Source organism: Gallus gallus, chromosome 13, assembly GCF_016699485.2.
Source record: "Gallus gallus isolate bGalGal1 chromosome 13, bGalGal1.mat.broiler.GRCg7b, whole genome shotgun sequence".
In the NCBI taxonomy this organism is placed as follows: domain Eukaryota; kingdom Metazoa; phylum Chordata; class Aves; order Galliformes; family Phasianidae; genus Gallus; species Gallus gallus.
In genome coordinates this window covers 16,898,965-16,919,745 of record NC_052544.1, presented here as the reverse complement: position 1 = coordinate 16,919,745, position 20,781 = coordinate 16,898,965, and the positions used below count along the sequence as shown (strand labels likewise).

At 56.1% G+C, this 20,781-nt stretch overlaps 1 protein-coding gene across 4 annotated transcripts in view; it reads right to left on the bottom strand.

Moving 5' to 3' along the window:
* ARHGAP26 (Rho GTPase activating protein 26) overlaps nucleotides 1–20,781 on the bottom strand; it is a 100,778-nt gene that overhangs the window by 72,730 nt on the left and 7,267 nt on the right. For 3 of the 4 annotated variants that reach the window (NM_205194.3, XM_015294012.4, XM_015294013.4), the window contains exons 2-10: nucleotides 12,387–12,482; nucleotides 11,446–11,507; nucleotides 11,066–11,137; nucleotides 9,623–9,724; nucleotides 7,218–7,328; nucleotides 6,433–6,537; nucleotides 6,048–6,177; nucleotides 5,609–5,709; nucleotides 4,068–4,162 (exon numbers count right to left, since the gene is read on the bottom strand). In NM_205194.3, coding sequence (NP_990525.3) covers nucleotides 4,068–4,162; nucleotides 5,609–5,709; nucleotides 6,048–6,177; nucleotides 6,433–6,537; nucleotides 7,218–7,328; nucleotides 9,623–9,724; nucleotides 11,066–11,137; nucleotides 11,446–11,507; nucleotides 12,387–12,482 — 874 coding nt within the window. Of the gene's footprint in view, nucleotides 1–4,067; nucleotides 4,163–5,608; nucleotides 5,710–6,047; nucleotides 6,178–6,432; nucleotides 6,538–7,217; nucleotides 7,329–9,622; nucleotides 9,725–11,065; nucleotides 11,138–11,445; nucleotides 11,508–12,386; nucleotides 12,483–12,772; nucleotides 13,702–20,781 lie in introns of those variants that run through there. The other variant, XM_040646858.2, reaches the window with a different exon arrangement.

Below are 20,781 nucleotides of genomic sequence, written 5' to 3'. Positions count from 1 at the left end.
ACATCAGCGCTGACTTCTGTGGCCCGAAGATAACAAACCTGCCAACCCAGTGCTGGGGGCTGCAGCAGCCATTTACCCCCCGGCACCAAAAGCCTTTTGCCTTCTTCTGCAACACAAAGGGAAAATGCGATTGGAAGGAAAGCCTCTGGACTGAAAGGACGTGGGAGCACGGGACCAGGGTGGAACATGGAAAACACTTTGCAATAGAGTAAATTTTCGACATGCTACAATCTGAAAACTATTCTTTCCATTCGAGACCACACAGGAAATTTGAATTTTCTCAATATCTCTGCTTTTGTGAAAAACAGCCTGGCTTTAAAGAGCTATGACTAAGCGGGCAGAGAAAATAAGAAAGTCCCCTAGCTGCTTCTCCTTCCAGAAAAACAAACAAATAATGAAAGCAATAGAAATAGATAAGAACTTTCAACTCCTGCAACAGCTTATCACATCGAGACAATCTAAACTGACAAACGAGAAAGCCTGAGGACGGATTAATAACAGGGCTGGAGGGCCAGGAAGCTTCCAGCCCCGCTATGAGCGGAGAAGCATGGGTGACATGGAAGGGGATGAGCAGGCAGGGAATAAGGGGACCCCCGGTTCAGGTCCCATTGCTCAGTACAAGGCAAGCTGTCCCGTTCAGTGCTGCAGATGCTCTCTGCCCACGGCTGCAGAGGGCAGCCTGCCGTGCAGGCTGGGCTGTGCAGCTCCAGGATCTCCCTATGAACTACTTTGTCTGGAAGGCCACCGGGAACGTGACACCAGGCAGGGAACACACACGGCTGCATGGCACCGAAAGCAGCCGGCGAGCGAAGGGCACGCAGCCACCCTGCACCAACCGACCTGCAGTGCCAGCTGCTGCGGGGCACAGCGGGACCAGCAGAGTTCCTGCCCCCATCAGTCGCTAAGGGACCAAAACCCCACACACAGAATACCTCCTATTCCCATAAGTGCCAATTGGTATTAGGGGCACTTAGCTCCTGGCCCAGAGAAACCGCCTAGACTGTCCTAAATTTCAAAGCCTTTGTCATCAGCCAAACGAGATACTCCTCCTCCTGAGGCTCATTTGGTAAGACATTGGCTGCCATCCCTGCTTACCTTGTTTATAAAGCTGACTTAATGCACAGAGACTCCAAATTAGTTTAGTTTGATAAAAGGGCATTACCAGCAAAACACACTATCCCCTGCATGAGGGAATATTTCAGCCAGATGCTGGAATCCCACTCTGGAGCCTGTTTTGGTATAACAGTATTTACTGCCTCTGAACTAAGAGCTACAACACTCTGAACTGCCCCAGAACTATTGGCAAAGGTGGGGTTGGGGGCTCTTAGACTCTCCTATAAATGCCCCTATCACACGTTTTCAGCCTTCAATACTGGGAATTTAGGACTCCCTGTCAGACAATAGGAAAAGGAAGCAATGCTGTAACAACAGACCAGGCTCAAGACGTTCGGTTCAGGGGGCATCAAATCACCTTTGGAGGAGAAAATAACCACATCCTCCCCAGCACACAACAGCCTCTCAGGGCGTTATTTAAAGCAGCCCGAGCCCCCCGCCGTGCTGCACGCCCACCCAGCACAGCAGGAGCCCAGCTCTGCGCCGCTGAGTGCGACCCAACCAAGCACAGCCAAGGCTGCCACCTCCAGGCTGCAGGGCTCCGCTCAGCCACAGCCTGCTCACCCCCTCAGCCCTACAGCACCTCCCCAAACGGGGATCGACAGAGTTTGGAAAGCTACTCAAAATTCATGGCAACGGGAGACAAAAATACTTAAGTGAAACATGAAATGCACTCGGGTGCTTACAGGCGTGCATGGCTGTGCGTGCTGGATTTGGCACGCCGGCCTCAGCCCCACAGACAGGTGCAGCACTGCTGCCAGCAGCACGCGGCGGTGTCACCCTGACCCACAGCACTGCCCCACGGCAGCAGAGGGCCACAGCTCACTCAGACACAACAAAGCAGAAATAAGCTGCTCCGCACCCAGCCGGCTTAGCATCAATTAAACACACCCCACGGAAAGTCTGGGCAGGGCACGGACTCGCGTTGTCCCCACGGTGTGTAAGTTTGAAGTTGCATATGAAAAAGAAAGAGGGAAAACTGCTCACAGTCAAAACACAGCACATATGTGACACAGAGGAGCATCCTGGGGATCTGCTTGCCTTAATCACATCCAGACTTCCTGCGTGGGGCTGAAGAACAAGACATGGAGTTTCTAACTTCTTTACGAGCAGAGACAATTAAAAAAAAACCCACAAAACAAAAGGCCCAAATGCCAAAACCAAAACCCAACCAGCTCACGACAAAGAGTCCACAGCACAACCATGCTGCAAAATGGGCACAGATGTGCTGCAGCACCCTTAGTGAGAGCCATGCCATCGCCGGGGTCTGCAGACCTGTGTGAGGAGTGGGGCTGCAGCCTTACCCGTTCCCAGGCCCTGGTGCTGGGGTGACCCCCACCAGCACAAACCACGCACCCATCTGTCCCTAGCGGCACCCACGTGTGGCAGCTCGGCTGCAGGGCAGCACCCGCACGCTGCTGCACCATCACAGTCCTGGGCTGGCACGAAAGCCATTCCTTGACACACTGCTTCCCATGGGAGGCCAGCAGGGAGTGCCAGCCAGGAGCGGGGATCTCCAGCAAAGCCCACAGCCACACCTCAGCCCTGGAGGCACAGCTCCAGAGCAGGGCAGAGATGGGGGGGACACTGGCAAAAAAAGCTCTGCCTCCTCCTCCTCCTCTCAGCTCGCCCATCTCAGGAGGCGCTTCGGAGAATTACTTAGGAGAACTCATGACAAACTTTGATACCAAAAATAAGCAGAGCCGCCTGTCTGCTGGGGAAAAGCAGCCCGTCAGTTCGTGCTTTCCCTCTCCGGCAGGGAATCGTGGACGTGAAATGAGCAATTTCTCAGGTTTCCCCGCCTCGCCGCTCCCCTGCCATTATTTACATTTAGCAGGCATATTTTGGAGCAGCTCTTGATCCCGTGCCCAGCAGGCTGCAGACATCAAGGGGAGGTTCGGCTGGCTCTGAAAGCACTGCAGAAGAAAGCTATTGTGGTGGCTGGCTTCTCCTCCTCCCGGCCTTGTTTTGATTTTCACATTTAAAAAAAAAAAAAACCACCAACAAAAAAAACCCAACGCTTCCCCTCAGGGCAGAGGAGCAAAATGCCAACGTCAGCACAAATCCTGCAGCCTTCTGGAGGAAAGCAGAGCCACGGAGAACGAGCAGCGGCCACAGGGCCATCCCAGCCCCGTCCCCTCAGTCTCCCCACCACGGAGGGCTGGGCAGGGACGGACGGACGGGACGGACGCCCGGGGAACGCAGCCAGCACCGCCAACACCTTGGGTTTTGCTGAACTTGAGTTTTCTCGAGGAGACCTCCTTGTATTTACACCACAGCCAGCAAAGGGCTTTTTGTAAAGCACGTAAACTTCCTGCAGCAAGGAAGACACGAGGCAGCGACCAACAAAGGCTGCTCAGAACAGCAGCTCAGCCTGGTCCTCCTGTTTGTATACAGGATGTGTGATACGTGTTCGATGTGGTGACAGGCTCCCATTCCCAGGTGCTACAGACCGAACCCACACCTACGTCTGGTTCAGCTGCTCAGGGGCAAATCCAGCCAGGAAGCATTTTATAACTCCAGGAAAAAAAGATGTGAATTTAGAGTGCCCAGAGGTGCAAGCTGCATTTCCATCATCGACATCTACAGCAGAGCAGCACAAGAGCTGAAGGTATTTCAGCACATAACCCATACAGGAAAGAGGCATCCCATCCCTGCCAAAACACATGCAGTGACTTTGCTATGCTTGTGACCGTTTACCTTACATGTCCAGAGTCTGCAAAAATGCTACAGCACCATTAAGTTCTGAGGGACTAAAGTAAACCCGGCACCTTGTAAAACGAAGCACTGACTCAACATCCTGCGAGCGCCTGGCTAGGAACAGCAGGGGAAGCGATTCCCATGGACTAATGCTTCCCAGCACAGACGGTGTGAGCGGAGCAGAAGGCAGCCACCAAAGCCACCGTAAACCCACCCCAGCAGCAGGCAGGGAAGCCGCCCGCCTCAGCACTCACCGATCCACGGCTTCCACATCAAAGCAGAACCTCTTCTCAATGGAGTCGGTTTTCCGCCGTGTGCAAGATTTCAGGATAACAGCTTCATCCTCTCCCTGAGAAGAGACAAAACCCCAGATGAGGAGAACAATCCACCCACACATGCCTGCCCCAGGCCCCAGCCTGTGCGTTCCAACCAGAGGGGCTGTCTGACAACATCAGCCACTCGTCACCTGCTAGAAAGGCATTATCATGTATCCAAAATGGTTAGGCCAAAATAAGAAACCATCCTTTCTGAATGCAGACCATAGCATTTATGCACTGAGTATCACACAACCCGTGTTTCAGGCAGGCAGGGAGTGCTGGACCACAATTTTTGGGCAAGGCTTTATTTTCCATTGCTGAACAACGCATCATAACCTTGGCTGTCAATTTTCACTCCGGCACCGGCTGCATATTTGGCAGCATTCTCCACACAAAAACTCTTAACAGGAGCAAGTGTGCCTTAAAATGTTTATTATTTGACAAAGCAATGACAAAAGCATTCTCCCATCCAGGCATCTGCATCCAAGCTGTACTGGATTTCCCCACGACAAGCAGAGCTCAGGCAGGATCTGCGCGCACTGCTGTCCTCTGCTGGAGGAAACCCCCGCCCAGACTGCCAGCACACAAAACACTCTCCTGCCATTTTTAAAACCCCTGATGACTCAAGAGGAGTCAAATTCTGAGCGAGTTCCTGGAGACGGCCACTTTTCTGTGCGCTCTGTGCTGTTCCAGCTGACACCTTGGCTGACCACCCTGTTCCCTGACATCATCGTTTTCCAGGAAGCCTATTTAGGGCCACAGCAGGGACCCAGGAAGACACATCTGAATGGTCTCTGCAGGGCTGCTCCTGGGGGGGCTGCCTGCAACCCGCAGCTCACCAGCCTGGCTCACCACTCTCCTCCGTATTTGGGGACTGCTCTGCTTTGGAACCACCACCTGATGCCAGCTGCAGCCCCAGGAGTGCTCAAGAGGCCAAGAGCAGGCAGAGCCTTGTGACCCCATCTCTTTACACTGCACCAGTGGGCATCAACAGACTGCAGGGCACCCAGCACACAGACAAGATGCTCAGCATGCTGCACGTCCTGCATGGTCAGGACAACCTGAGCAGGACCAGCGTGCAGCTGCGCAGGCTTCAGTTTGTAAAGCTTCCTCCTTTCACAAATAGAAATAAAAGACAGATCTAAAATGAGAGGAAAAAGGCCAGTCTTTAGCTGCTGTAACTTGTCCTTACAAATAGTTGTGTGCAGACACCGGAATAGAGAGCTGGAACATGAAACAGAGGGGCTCCAACCACTTGGGAAACCAGCACTGCTGCCAGGGCAGCTGACAGCTTCCAAACATCTGCTGAAGGTGTTTCTTTCTTTGAGCAAGGTGCAGAGCTCATTCCCCATGTGGTGCTCACTCAGCCCGGAGTGAAGGTGAGCCACCTGCTGGTGTCAGTGTCACACTGCTGAGGCTGGCTCAGCCCGAGCAGCCTGCAGCCCTGCCCAGGGCCCTCCAGCCCTGCACTGACTCACCCCTTTTCCTCCAGACTTCTGGTCAAATGGCACCATCGTTATCCGCTTGGATTCCCGCTGGTACGTGCAGTAATGCTTCACCCAGGAGGTCCCAAAGTGACCTGCAAAGCAAACGCAGGTTTTATCCCCAGAACCAGTAGAGCCTCAATGCACACCCATTATTAAGCTGTACGTTTAACCATCATTTAACATGACACATTTCTCTACCCACGATTCTTGTTGTACTTCACAGGGGGCATAAGCACTGCCACCTCTTGTCATTCAGGGGAAAGAGGAAGCAGACTCCAGCCAAGCACTGACACTGATTCATGCCACGACAGCCCAGCCACAGGGCCGATGCCCTCCCACCTTCTGCATTCTGACACCTTTGCCTTCGTGCCCCATATCCCGGCACGCAGTGTCCCCCAGCCCCCACCACCGCACTGCCCTGAGCACCTACGTTTCTCCTGGACATAGAGATATCCCTCCATGGTATAAGGACTGATGTTTTTGTGCTCATGAGGATTCTCTTTCATCTTCTTCATCAGCGACTCAACCTCCGACCTCGTTCCTTCAAAGCGATTCCTTGTCTGCAAATCCAAACAGGAACACACCCTGCAGCACCCACAGGAAGGCCAAGACACCACACAGAGGAGCTGCCGTTCAGACCATGTGCATGGCACAGTGTTATTTATAACAAAGCATTCGCTTCCATGACACTGCCAAGCCCTTTGCTTGAGGGCACACACACAAAAAGAGAGAAACCATCTCAATTAAAACCTACCAAAGCGTGTGTGTGTTTTCTCTGCTGGACAGGCACAGGGCATGGCAACACAAACACTTACATTCTGGATGCTGATGGTCAGCTCTGTCTTGAAGTCACTGAAGTCCTTCGCAAGCTCATAGCCGTGGTGGTAGAAGGTGAAAAGCCCCTGCAGAAAGGCCAGCAGCTGTGTTGGGACAAAATGAATCAAGACTGTCAGTGAAGCTCCCTCTTCCAACCCAGTTTGTCCTCCTGCTTCAATCAACCCCAGTGACCCCACTGATACCCAAATTCCCCCCATCCCGCTCACTGTGCTCCTCTGCCGGGTTGGATGGGGCCCTGGGCAACCTGATCCAGTACTCATCTAGTGGCTGGCAGCCCTGCCTGTGGCAGGGGGTTGGAACCTGACAATCCTTGGGGTCCCCTCCAACCCAGTACATTCTATGATTCCTAGAGGAGCAGCAGAGCATCCAGCACTGAGCAAAAGGCAGGTCCTAGAAAACTAGGTGCAGGTCCGGCACTCTTTTCCCCTGTGAAAGGGGAAAGTCTCTCCAGATTCTATTTTTTCTTTCTTCCCCACTTAAGCCCATTCCCCTTGCAGCTGCCAGCAGGCCCCACGGCCCAGTCCATCACAACAGAGATGCCCACAGTACGTACAAAGAAACGCTTTGCGTGTGGGGGGCTGAGCCCCATACCAGGGGCTTGTCCCGAAGCACATCTCCTGCCCCTGTCCCCAAACCTGTCCTACAGGAACAGGGAAGCAGGGACACCCCATGCCCCACCATGGCTCCCCGTCAGTCCTCACACAATAACACATCCCTCAGGAATGCAGCTTTGTGGGATGAAAAGGGCTGGGTGTTCACTTACGGGCTCCACAAACTCAAACATCTTCCTCTCCTGGACCTCTTGCACCTTGAAGACATACTCCAGGGAGACCTCATAGAAATGCTGCCGAACCAGGTCCACCTGGCTGTCTGCCTGCAGGCACCGGGGGATGAAAGAGGAAACGTGAGGTCAGCACAGCCCCATGGCACGGGGACAGCAGGGGCTGATGGGAGCACATCCACGTGGGATGCTAACTCAGCTTCAGACACCAGTCTGGGGCTGGACAGATGGCACAGTGATTAAATAGAAACCTGATTCACATGAACAGGCTCCTTCTTCAGCTGAAAAAGTGTTTTTGATGACTCACGTTCACACCTCCTTGACAGCTGGGTAGAAGAGCACGAATTAAGAGTGAGAGAAACGAGAAGTTGCCGCATACTTGACAATGAAAGGCAATTCTGCAGTGTCTGGAAAGCAGAGCACCGAGAGGCTGCCAGCAGCACCCCAGGCTCCAGGCAGGGACACACGTATCCCACCATGCCACCAGTGAGGGCTGCTCCGTACTGGGCATACCCTCTGCTTGGAAGATAAAGCACAAGTGAGCAGAAATTGGGATATTCGCCAGCAGAAGGGCCTCGCTGTGTGCCTGGAGCAGAGCCACTGCACTGACAGCAGGGTGAGGAACGCAGGCATCCCCTGCCTCCTTCCCAGCTCACTCCTGATTTTCCATGGGACGCAGCCATGGAATGGAACGTTTCCCCCATGACCTGCCTGCAGCACTCGTGCCGGGTGTCCGTGGTGCAGAGGCTGAGTTTTCAGCAAACCGAGCACTAAATGTGATGCAACGAAAGAACCTTGCCAGGAGTTAAACAGCAGATTAGACTCAGGGTGTTATTTAATTGGTCAGCAGCCAAAGCAGCAGAGAATTCCCATGGTTTCATTCTCTTCTTGCTTTGCTGCAGCAGTCACACATGTGGCCACCATCACCTTCCAGATGTGGACAGCAGGAAGAGATTAGGAAACATAAAACACCAAACTGCCCTGACACAAACCCTCCTCTCTGGCTGTCCGGGTATCTAAGAGGGCTTCAGGCTGCTAATAAATGGCTGGTGTTGGTTTTCCTAAAGTGTTACCATCTCATCAGCAACCTTCCTGGGCACATCTGCCACGACTGCTTTTTGTAATGTCTCAGGGGAGAAAGATCCCAACTCCTGAACCCAGGAGCAGCAGCAGCTGGTTCCTGCTTTTGTAGCAAAAGTCAAAGTGTGGGGTGGAAGATGCCAGCAGATGGCACCAGCAGCCAGCACTGCTAAACACACCAGCAACCCACGCTGCACCGCACAGCGCACGCAGCCAGCATCGTGCATGGCACAGCACCACACACAGCATCTGCATGGCACAGCACCACACACAGCATCATGCATGGCACAGCACACCAACACCCCACACTCAGCTGCCCTGGCTCCTGTGCTGCTCTCGTACCCTGGGCAGGACATGACATCACATCACAGCTCTGTGAAACACCGCTGCAGCCACAAGTGGCGCATTCTCCGGAAAGAAATCCTTCCACTCCAGTCTCTCACCTTAGAATTTTAAACATGAACCAGAACATGGGTTTAAAAGGTTACGGGAGAGCCACAAGAGTGGAGCGCTGCACCTGCTGGGATGTAGGGATACTGCCACGAAGCAAAGTGCTCACAGACCCAGAACGTCCCTGCCAGGGCAGCCAGGCACGTCAGCCCCAATGCAGACCCCTCTCCAGCCCTGATCTGGTGGAAGATGACTGTGTCACAGCCACACCAATCTGCTCTCCTGAGACAGACGGGGTCTGCACACAGCTGAGCCACCAACACCTGAGCTGCCCCAGCGCAGAGATCACCACTGTGCCCACCGAGCCCTCGGTGACACTCCAGCACTCAGCCCAGAAGTGCAGGGCCCGCCCCAGCCCTGGGCAGCTCAGGAATTCCAGACATGGAAGAAGTGATTGCAAACGCAGGGTGCTCATCCAGTAAGAGCATTTGGCACGGCTGCAAACTACGTCCCAAGTAACAGGCTCTTAAAGCAGTTTAGAAGCACTAAGCCTGATCGCTCTTCCCACGAAGCTCAAAGCCAGCGCAGCCACTTCCAGAGAAGGAGAATAAAGACACACATGATTTGTTATGGCACACGGGAAGCCTGCAGCAGAACCAGTTCCCTACTGCTACACTCTTTAATTACAAGCTCTCTATCCTTTTTGATTGCTATCCATTTTGGGATCTCTCTGACTTACTCACCAAAACAGCTCTGTCCCCTTTGATTAAAGGAAGAGGGAAAAACCTGCCACTCACAGCCAGCATGGGAAAAAAAGCAGCTTATAGCCAAGAAAACCAACGCTAGAAGATGCAGGAAGTATTCAAAAAGCTCAGCACGATTACTGCTAGACACTGAAAACTCGAGGTTGCTCTCACCTCCTGGAGCTGGGATTCCTTCTTCTTGGAAGACAAGTTTAAGTGCTTTTCTAGGACACCACAGTACTTCTCAGTCTCCTTGTCATATTTCTTTTTGGCATCCTGCAGAACAGAACAAACAGTGTGAGCCTGGATCCAGCAGCAGCACAAGAGCCGAGGAGACCCAGCAGCACGCTGAGGGCATCGCCCACGGGACCCACGTGGGAGCACAGGCAGCAGCCCCCAGCCCAGCATTCAGACAGCTTCCTGCCCTTAACCCTCTGCTCAGAGATGCCTGCGCAAGGCCACGCAGCTGGCTTTGTTTAAAGTTTGTTCCAAAAACTGATAGCAGCCCTAAAGCCACACCCAGAGCAGACACGCTTTGAAGAGCCCAAGTTGGACAGTGGAGGGAGGCAGCAGCAGGGAGCAGCTCCCTCATCTGCTTCTCATTACCCAGCTGTGCACAGCTCCAAGGCACCGCCACCCCGCACAGCTGCAGGCAGTGATGGGACGCCGGACTGGCAGCCACGAGGTGCTGCAGAGGGACCGGCAGCAGCGCCCACCCCACAGCCCTGCGTGGGGCAGGACAGCAGTCCTATGCCATGTGCACAGCTCTCAGCTCTCGCAGACAGCCATCCGGCACGCTGCGACCCCAAACACACCGGCACCAGGGCGCAGAGGGAACAGCTGGGCTGACTTCTGGGCTAAAAGCAGCATCGTGCAGAGCTGCGCTCCCAGGTTGCCCAGCCAGGAGACATCCAACCTGTGCCTCAAAGGCAGCGAGTCCCTGCCCCGTGTACCCACAGAGCCCAGCACACCAATAGCTGGCGCTTCTGCAGGATCCCCCTGGAGGTTTTTCTCCTCCAGCTGCACAAGTCAAACCAGAGCAATCTTGGGACAGGGCACACCGCTGCAATGCAAACAGCCCGGCTGGCTGGCACGTGCTCCTTGCTGGCAGCAGCAGGTTGTTATAACAACAGCAGAGCCGCAGGCAGCACTTCGAATTCCAGAACAAAGGCAGGAAAGGAAGGCGGGCAGGGACAGGCTGTCCCACAGCAGCCTGGGACACACGGGTGTGTTCCCGGGTTCGCCCTGCCAGACAGTGCCCAGATCTGCAATGCAGCGGGGCTGGGTGAGCGCAGAACTGAAAGGTTTCAGGTGACTGAGAAGTCAGACTGAGGACTCACCTTGCAAAACATTACTTCTGGTTTGGAGGAAGAAAAAAAAATGTAACTGCTGGCCAACAGCTCACGTTGGTGCATTACTTGCTTGAGGGTGAACCAGAAAACACCAAGGCACTTTATGTAAGCCGGATCGTCCTTGTCTCCCTCCCACACCCGGGGCCAGCAGAGCCCGTCCCTGTGGCACTCCAGGTCCCAGACAGCACCAGGCAGCTCTGAGCTCTGCCCCGAGCCACGCAGAGGTTCGCAGACCCAACAGTGATGCGAGGCCAAAGCCACCTACCTTGGCAGCCCCGATCTGCTCCTTGCGGAACTTCTCCAGCGGTGTGATCAGCACCTCGCTGGCGTTCTCAATCTGTTGGACACAGACACAGTCACCCTGTGGTCCCCAGCTGGCAGCACCGTGCACACAGGCACTTTGTGTCCCACTCAGAGCTGAGAGCTGAGCTGCTGACCACCTCTCTCCGCTCAGCCCCCGCAGACACACCAGCACTGGGGCTGCTGTACCAAGGATCCCTCCCTACAAACTGCCATCACCGCCCACCAGAACCCACACACTTCACCCTCCTCCAGCTGGGCATCAGATTAGGGGCCAGAAGGGAGCAGAAGTGCTGCTACCAGACCCGCTCTCCACCCCCACGCTCCCCACTCCCAGGGCCATACCATGCGCATCCGCTCATCTTCCAGGTTCCGCAGCACTGTGGCAAACTCCTGCAGGGACTTGGCTGTAAGGGACACACAGAGCGTTGCAGAATTTAACAGTATTTTCTTTTTTCATTCTGAACCTCCAAGTAGCCATAGCAACACATTTCTAGCACTCGCTGCTGCTCAGGTTGGCTCCTGCTGCCCAGCAGCTCCTAAGGCAGGCTGGCTGCTGTGGGCACTGAGGTGAACGGGGCCTGCCCCAAATGTGCCAGGAAATAACACTCGAGGGCAGCAGGCACAGAGCACGCATTTGAGACAGAGCCTCACTTGGATGAGAAAACTATTTTGGCCAAGAGACAAGCACAAATCAGCAAGAAAATCAGGACTAAAGCTCATTTGCTCTGCTGGCTCCAGACTACATACATACACAATGAACTCCAGCCCAGGCAGACACAGGGTAACACCGAGCAAAGCAGGTAAAGCTGCTCCCTGGCACCAGGAGATGCTGGGTGCAGCCCTGCCAGAGCCTCACAGAGCCCTGAGTGCTCACCCATAGCCCTGCAGTGGGTGCCTGGACGTCCTGCAGCCATGCAGTCAGGCTGTGCGCCCCTCCTGCAAACCACAGCCACCGGCAGTGCCTCTAGCCATGACTACATCTCCAGATCCTTACCCTCACACATGAAAGGGCAAAAAATAACCTAGATATGGGTTTCAGATATGGGCAGTTTTCCTCCTTCCTTATCTGGCAGAGGTAGACTTCAGGAGAGCAGCTACAACTGCTCTCCTACCGGAGGCTCTGAAGTTGATGAACAAGGAGAAATGCAATGCTTCCAGAGAGCGGGGAACAGCCCCGGCGAACCTCTGGGGCCCTCCGTGTCTGTGTTTGTCCCTCGCATGCACTGCTCTGCTCAGGGTTGGCAGCACAGTCAGACCCCCACCAGCCCACCGCCAGCTCTCACCTATGCAGATCTCATCGTCTGTCTCAGCATCGCCGATGCAGCGGAACTTAAACTCATTGAGGGAATCTGCAAACTTGCGCTTGGCCGACGACAGATCTGTGAGGGGAAACGCAGATGTCAGCACAGGAACAGCCCGGCACAGCGTCCCACCCGCCCCCCAGGAGGGTTACACCCAAGGGCCCCCCGTGCAGGGCAGGCACCAGAGGTGAGGGCTGACGGCTCCGCGCTGCCCTGAAGAGCGAGCCCTGCTGCAGCTGCTCCCACACCTGGGCAGCACACAGCCCCGCTGCAGCACGGCTCCGCTTACGGGCACTAATGCAGAGAACGACTGCTTTACAAGTCACAGACTCTCTCCAAGAGCAGAATCCTATTAAGTTATTACTCACGATGACCTGAGCGGATCCAGGATTGGCTTTTCGAACCGGCCCCATAACCCTGCACACACATCCTCAGGAACCACAAAGCCACAGGCCTGACAGGAACTTGTTCTGGAGCAGCACGGGGACTCCGGCCATGCTAAATCCCCCACGCATTTCATTCCGTGTTCTCAACATCCAGGGAGCCTTTCCCTTTCTGGGCAGAGGATGAAAACGCACGTGCACACAAACACTGCTCCTCCAGGCAGTGGAGCAAACACGACCAAACACAAACGAGAGCTGTGGAAGAATCCAAACATTCTGCTTCTATGGCGGGATGAGGGAGCTGAAAGCTTTCTCCAAGCACTAAAGCTGCTCCTCCAGCGCCCGCTTCCATCCCCAGGGCTAATCCTGCCCGCAACTCAGCCCAGGAGCAAAGCTGCACCCAGCACAACGTGCTCCTAAGGCAGCAGGACCACAGAGCAATGAGGAATGGACAGCAGGGCTCAGTGGCTGGGGGTACTCCAGGAGATACTGGGGATGATAGGTTTGCCGCCAGCCCTATGGATCGGATGCTGACACCACAATGTCAGAGGGCAGCACTGGCGCAGCCCAGGGTGTGCAGCAGAACCCCCAGCACAGCACCCAGCCGTACCCCAGGGCGGCTCAGAGGCTTCAGCCAGGGCAGCACAGCCCCCTGCTCCTGTGGTATGGTAAGGAGGAGGATGTTAAGGAGGAGATGACGCTAATGACTCAAGGAGCCATTTCCTCTCTGCTGGCTCCACGCTGACCCCAGCCACACTTGGGCTGCAGACACCCTGACCACGGCTGCTGTCCCCTTGCTGCAGGCTGGGCAGGGGCAGCCCAAACCCAAGACGTTTTTGCACTGGTCTGCAGCACTTATAAATAGGCATGGGAGAGGCCAAGAGAGGAGATAACCCCCAGCGCTGCAGTGATAAAGGAAAGTCACTCCCAGCCGCTCACTGAGTGACACAACCAAGGCACTGTGTTGCAGCAGCTGCTAAAAACAGCAGTGAGCTTAGTCAGAAACAGGGCTGGGCAGCACCCAGGGGCTCAGATGGGGTACCAGTGTACCCCATTGGTACACCTCACATCCCACTGTCCATCATAATTCTGGGGAAAACTCCTCCTGTGTAAGGAACACAAGCACTGCAGCACTGTGTTGGGAGGGAAGGGTTGACTCAAGCCTGTGTTTTCCCCAGGCATGAGAGCAAACAAAATCCTACAAAAACTGGAGAGAAACTTCTGCCCTCCCTCATGCATGAGCAAAATCCCCACGCACATGAGTCAAACCTGGCCTGCACACGTTCTGCCTCCAACTTCTCTGGCTGGCTTTGTCAGTTGACCAAAGAATGAGGTAAGACCACCACAAAGGCAGAAAAACCCCACAGCCCAAGCAGCACAGCTGGCTGGGGGTCCGGGCACTGCGTGGGGTGCTCCTGCCATGGCCATTGCCCACCAGCTCAGAGAGCAGCAGCGAGGCCGAGCACCCGCAGGGACACCCCCAGCAGCCTGGCCACAGCTTCACCAAACCCAAATCCTACCAGCAGACTCCCCTCAGAAGATGCTGGCACACGACCCCACTGCTGCTCAGCGCTTGAACCCTTCCTGTGCCCACAAACACCCCCTGCAGTGCGGCACGGGGCGCTTGGCTGTACTCTCTGCTCCTCACATCAGCATTTCTAAGTAAACCCCAGCTGGCAAAACACAGCTTCTTCAAAGACCCTGGGAGCGAGGCAGGCACCCAGCACGTGTCCTCACATCAGAAATCTGCCATGCTGCCGTGCAGTGCCTTTTGTATGCCATCAAGGCAGACCAAAGCAAAAAATTCCAGCGCCACAGCAGGACTCCCCTCTCCCTAAGGCTTCCTTCTGGCACAACAGAAGCAATTGGAAAGCAAGTGCAACGTTCACCTGAGAACAAGAGCAGTTGCGAACAGCAAAGGCACAGCACACTGCTGAGGCACCTGGAGCTCATCCCAGCCCCTCTGCACTGCGTTGGCCGGGCATGCACCTGGGCTGCCGATACGGGTCAGTGCAGTCTGCTATGCACTGTGCTAAAATGATGGCTGAACCACAGCCACCAGAGTTCTCCATCTGTCTGTCCTCTCCCTGCTCTGGAGAAGGACAGCTCCTGCCCCACACTCTCCCTCATCTGCTGTGAGTTCCTCTCCCTTCTCCATCCCCATCCCGGGTGCTCAGGACAGGCAGCAGGGTGATTCCCCAGCAAAGCCAACTTGAGAGGAAGCAGGCACAGGCACTGCGTGCTGGAGGTCCAGCTGCGTAACTATGGCAACAAGGAATCCAAATAAAATGCCCTTTAAAAAGTGATGTATTGGCTTGTTACTGTAATACGGGGTTACCAGCTCAAACGTTTACAGGAACAGCTACAGTAGCGCTCCCATTGGTGAGAACTCTGCCCTTCCTGGAAGAGGGTTATGGCTCAGACAGGGTGCCAGAATGGGAGAAAGCTGCAGGCAGCTGGGGACGGGCGGCGAGGAAGGAGGCGGCGGTGACCCTGCTGATGCAGTGCAGAAGACAGGGCCATGGGCAGGCTGGCAGGGCTGCAGCAGCCCCATCCCAGTGGCAGGCTACGGAGAGCTCCAAGCGACAGGGAAGAGCCTGTGAGTATCCACAAGTTACGTGTGGGGCACACGGCCCCAGCCAGGACCCCCAGCAGGGACCACCAGCCATGTCCATCACTCCCGGCAGCCCTGAGTGCTGCACCAAGCCCTGAGTGCTGCACCAAGCCCTGAGTGCTGCACCAAGCCCTGAGTGCAACTCCCCGGTGGTGCCACCCATGGTGCCAGACATCTCCGCGCTGCCTTTGTGCCCAGGTCCCGCCAGCAAGGCTGCCAGCATCCTCAGAGGCACAGCTGCCAAGGGCAAGTCATGAACAGCTCGGCTCATCCCTGCCCGCAGAGCTCCTTGCAAAGCTCACAGGGGCCAAAAGCACACTGGGCAACAGCCCTCCAGCCTGGGGGTTCTGCCCTCTCTGCTGTCCCAGTGCCACCTCCTCACCGCCACCATCGCGAGGAATCGCCCACATCACCCTTCTGGGAAGCACCTTCTGTTCCCGTATGGGGACTGGAGTGCCCGTTTCCTAAACACGAAGCCCCTCCCCAGGACATGTGGAAATACTGCAACAGGGAGTTTATAGAACGTAGAAACCGATTTCAGAACTCCACCCCCAGCACAAGGAAAGCCCCATCCGGCCCTGTGGCACTCAGAGGCAGCAGACAGAGCTCCTGCAGGACAGCATCGGCTCCCAGCCGGGAAACACCGCAGTGCTGCCGGGGGGCAGAAGCACGGGGACGGTTTGGGGCTGCATGCAGCATAGCAGGGTCAGCACTCACCCCCACTGTGCTCACTCACAGCGGCGTTGCTACACTTCCTCTGAAGAAAATTGCTCAATAATCTATATTTAATGCTCACTCGGACAACAGGAACCGCACCGCCTGCCCCTTCCTCCCCTGCCCCGGGGAGCAGACAGCTCGGCCGGACGGGGCAGGCAGCCCCAGCACAGCCCTACAAGAGGGTCCTGGCAGCGCAGGGGCTGCTTCCAGCCCTACTGCCCTCACCCTGCTGCTGCTGCTGCTGCTGCCACGAGGAGCGCCGCCCATCCCAGCACAAGCACTCCTCACCTGGCTACACCAACCACACAACCACAAAGGTTGGAGGGGACCTCTCAGATCCAGAAGTCCAACCCAGCACCATGCCCACAGACCACGTCCCAATGCCACATCCCCACGGCTCTGCAGCGCTTTGAGGCGGTGCCTCCCCGCCCCCTGGGCAGCTGTGCCGGTGCTGACTGCTCTCTGGAGAGTAATTTGTTCCTAATATCCAACCTGAATTTTTTCCTACTAAGAACGCCCACACCCAACCTGTCTCTTGCTGGTCTCACAGTGCTCACCGACAGCTACACAGACTGGAAACCACCAGCTGCTCCCTCGCCGACACGTTTCTTCCAGCCTCTCAAAACAAAATAGCATCTGCTTCCCAACCTATCTGCCAGTTACCATTAACAATCGCTGGGGCACAAGTCCTGCACAGACAGCCCCTCCAACAGCCAAGGGCTCCGGTGCTTCAGTGCTGCCCCGCAGCTCTGCAGGAGAAAGAGGCCGGGGAGCCACCCCAGCCGACCCCACCAGCAGTGCTGCCCTGCGGGGCTCTGAGGGCCATTGGAGCGGCACGAGGCTGCCCCGCAGCTCCCAGCAGCCGCAGCCCTCCCCTCTGCCCGGGGCTGGGCCCAGGACTGCGTGAGCAGAGCAGCATCAGGAGAGCCCATGAGGGACTTCTTGGAACATCTCAGCAGCAATCGTCCTGGCACGGAGACCAAACACACCCACTGAAAATAATCTCGCTTCAAAGCTGGGTCTGATCCGCGCTGCATCCGCACGGGGCTGGAAGCCCAATGCAGGAGCCCTTCCTGGCAGCAGCACGGCGAGGGCCGGGGCTCACAGCTCTGTGCTCACTGCAGGACAGCCGCAGCCCTGATCCCATGGGAGCCCACAGCCCCGGGGCCCACGCCAGGCCGGGACCCCACACAGCTGTCATCACAATTAGCCATGACTCATTTAATAAACAACCCATCCGCCGGGCGGCTGCGGTTAATCAGTGATTTAGTGTGGGACTACAGCTGCTGGCAGGTCCTGCCTTTGGTTCACCGCTCGACTCAAAATAAAAACCACAGAGAGAAGAGGGGTCGGTGTGTTGAGGCAGGGAAAGTGCACGTGCCGGGGGCAGAGCCCCGCAGGTACAGCTGTGCTGCTCACCCCCAGCCCGCGCCGTTGGGAACGCAGCCAAAGCCCTCACAGCCCCGCCAGGAGAGGCTGCACTGCATTCAGAGCTCAGAGAGCATCCTCTCAGCGACGGCTGTCCGGACTTTGCTGCCTTTAAAACAAGGCAGCACATCCTCCTATGGAGGCCCTGAGGCCAGGCGATGGGAGAAACTGCAACAACAACGGCTGCACGCACCGGCGGCACCGAGACCTGGCTTTCATTCACACCCACTGCCTCTGCTGGGTCCTCTGCTCCGAGCAGCCGAGCACACTGCTCTGCTCTGCAGCCCATGCATCATCGTATGCCTCGCTTCACACACTCAGAGTGGATTCATACGGCAAAATGTTTGCCAGAGGGACAGAGAATCCATTGTGGGATGAATGGGACTATTGACTGGGCTCAAATAGCAGATCAGATTTGAGTAACACACTGAAGACATGAATTATTTTCATGGTATTTTAAGAGATAAAAGTTCTGCGCTTCACAAAAAACAAAGTCAGCCTTTGGCAGGCCTGCCCGGCTGCACAGCTAGAACTGCTCCCCAGCAGCGCAGCACAGCACCCTGCCCCTGCCTGCCCTCACCCCACAGCACCGATGGCACCGCTAGCTTTGGGAGCGCTGCCAGCGCAGCATGTTTGTGCCCTGCTCTCCAAGATGCCCGATGAAGGGCACTGAAGATGCAAGAGAAATGAAGCCAGGAGGACGGCAGGTCTCCTGGCAGTGCCGCTGCAGGAGCCTGCCTTTGGAGTGCTGGGGACAGCAGGTGAGCACGGCCACAGCACAGGCAGCCCCTGAGTGTGGAGGACAAGGTGAGGCACTGGGATGCAGCTGTGCAAAACTCATTTAGAACAGAGCCAGGGAGAGAACAGCCACACGGGACATCAGAGCCGCTGAGTTACCAACTACGTGCCCTACTTTTTGTGCGCATAAACCCAGCAAACATCGGGCCCAGCCCCCACAGCGGGACAGCAGGGGCTGGAGCTGGGTTTAGCAGCCCCAGGAGATGTCACCTACATCCACCCTCACTGACCTACATTAACAGCAGGGAGAACTGCAAACCCCACGGCACGCAGGGGCAGCACGGCATTACCACCACGCAGGGCGGCCCCACAGCTCTCAGCGTGCAGCCGCTGCTGCGGCCCAAAGCTGGCACTGAGCCTGCAGCTGCCGGGCGCTGCGCAGAGCTGTGCCCCAGGAGCCCCCTGCAGCCTGAGAGCAGCTCCGCTCACACACGACGTGAGACACCGCTTCCTTTCACTCACGCTGAACTTGCTGCTCCTCCATTCCCATCCCATGTGAGGAAACCGACCATTAATCAGAGCGCTCTTCCTTGTTCCTGAATTCCAGCCAGCCCCGACCTCTCACCGATCCCCGCACTGATGATCTCGTTGGCCTCCAAGCGCAGCTCTCATGCAGCTCACATCCTTCCTGCTCAGCCTTTCTCACCATTTGCCCATACAACTCCTATTGCAGCAAACCCCCAGCAGCACCTCCACGAACAGATCCCGCCGCGCAGCAGCTGAGGAGCTGCAGGGTGCACACCCAGCCCCGCGGGGACACCGGCACGTCAGGGCACACAGGGGATCAACCCTCCATTTGACCCTCGGTTAGAAACCCTCAGCAATCAGCCAGCGGGGCTTCCAAAAGCAAACGGCACCCAAACGAGCACCAGGTGCAGGCATGGCATGGCTCAGCACTGCTCCTGTGCTCAACAGGTTACTCGTGGGGTGAAGCACCAAGGGCTGCACAAGCATGTCCTGCTTCCCACAGCAGGGCCCAGCATGCTGCAGCACCCAGAAAGAGGCCAACACTGCTGTGGGCACCTTTGGGCCACACAGCCCCATGACAGGAAGCAAAGCAGCACGTCCAGGGCTGCCCTGCAGCGCCAGGGGATGAGCACAGCAGCTCCCCAGGGCAGTGCTTCATGGCAGCACCCACTGCTCCCACCACACACACCCAGACAGGGATCCCAATGCCATCGGAAACACCGGGGGTTCACAAAGTACCCCCAGCTCCTTGTATCTGTTGAACACGGTGGGAAAAACAACCAAATCTCTCCACTTCCCCGCCCGGCTTCCACGTCTGGCACTTGTCCCCGTGTTTATTTTTGTTCACATCCTGGTGTTGTTTTATGGCAGCCCTCCCCCCAGCCCCTTCCTAACCTGTAATCTCACCAGTAAGTAACTGCTGGCGTCTGGCAGCTGACGTGCTGCAGGGCTGAGCCCGGGCATGGAGACAGGTGGGAGCAGGTGAGGGACTGGAATGGAAGCAACTGCAAATGTAGGATGTGCTCACCGAACGGGAGGGATACGGCAAGAGAGCAAACCTGGAGACAGCTCGAGTGCCTGGGGAATTCAGGGAAGCGGCAATGAAATGGAGAACCACTGCCCTGGTGGGTGCCTCCACAGGCAACAACACACCGAACGCTGCCAGAAATGCCAGGGCACATCGCTAACGGGTCCAGAGCACCAGCAGGGCTGGGAAAAGGCATCCGAGAACAGCAGTGCTGCACCGAGAGCAGCGCGGGCAAACAGGGAAACAGCTATCATGTCATTCCTGTCTGCTATTTGCAAGCCTGAAGCTATGACAGACATTCCAGGCTCGTGTCGGGCAGCGAGCATTCCGAGAGTTGCACCCCCTGCCTGCAGGGCGCCGTGCCCCCCAGTCCTCCCCATCCCCGTGCTGTGCTGAGCAGCGCACAGCTCAGCCACTGCTCATTCCTCCCCTGAGCCCCTTCTGTTTCTCTCTTCGTAAAACCTGGAAGAATAACTCACAAAAACAGTGCAGGTTACTTGACCCTCATTGATGTAATAATTCATTGGCTGGAGCCGGGAATCACATTTCATTAAAATAAAATGCTCTGTCTGAGACAGTTAATCAATTTACAGGACACTAATCCAAAAGAAATTTGCTCCTGACCACGTTAATAACCATTAGGAGCACAGACGGGCGAGCGGGGCAGCCCGAGCACAGCGCTGGCAGCATCTCGGCACTCGGGGCCCGTCCCTTGTCACAGCCCCCGACCAGACACCATGTGTGGGAGCAGATTACCCCAGGCAGCAGCCACGTATTTGGATTAGTTTGTTATTAAATCTAATTTGTTAATAGCTGGCCTGGCAGGGAGCCTGCTTGACTTCTCAGGAGGCAGGTGCCGAAGCATCGGGGTGCCTTTGGGGCAAGGGGCTGGAGCAACAGAGCTGTCCCAGATCCCAGCTCAGAGAGGGGCAAAAGCCGGGC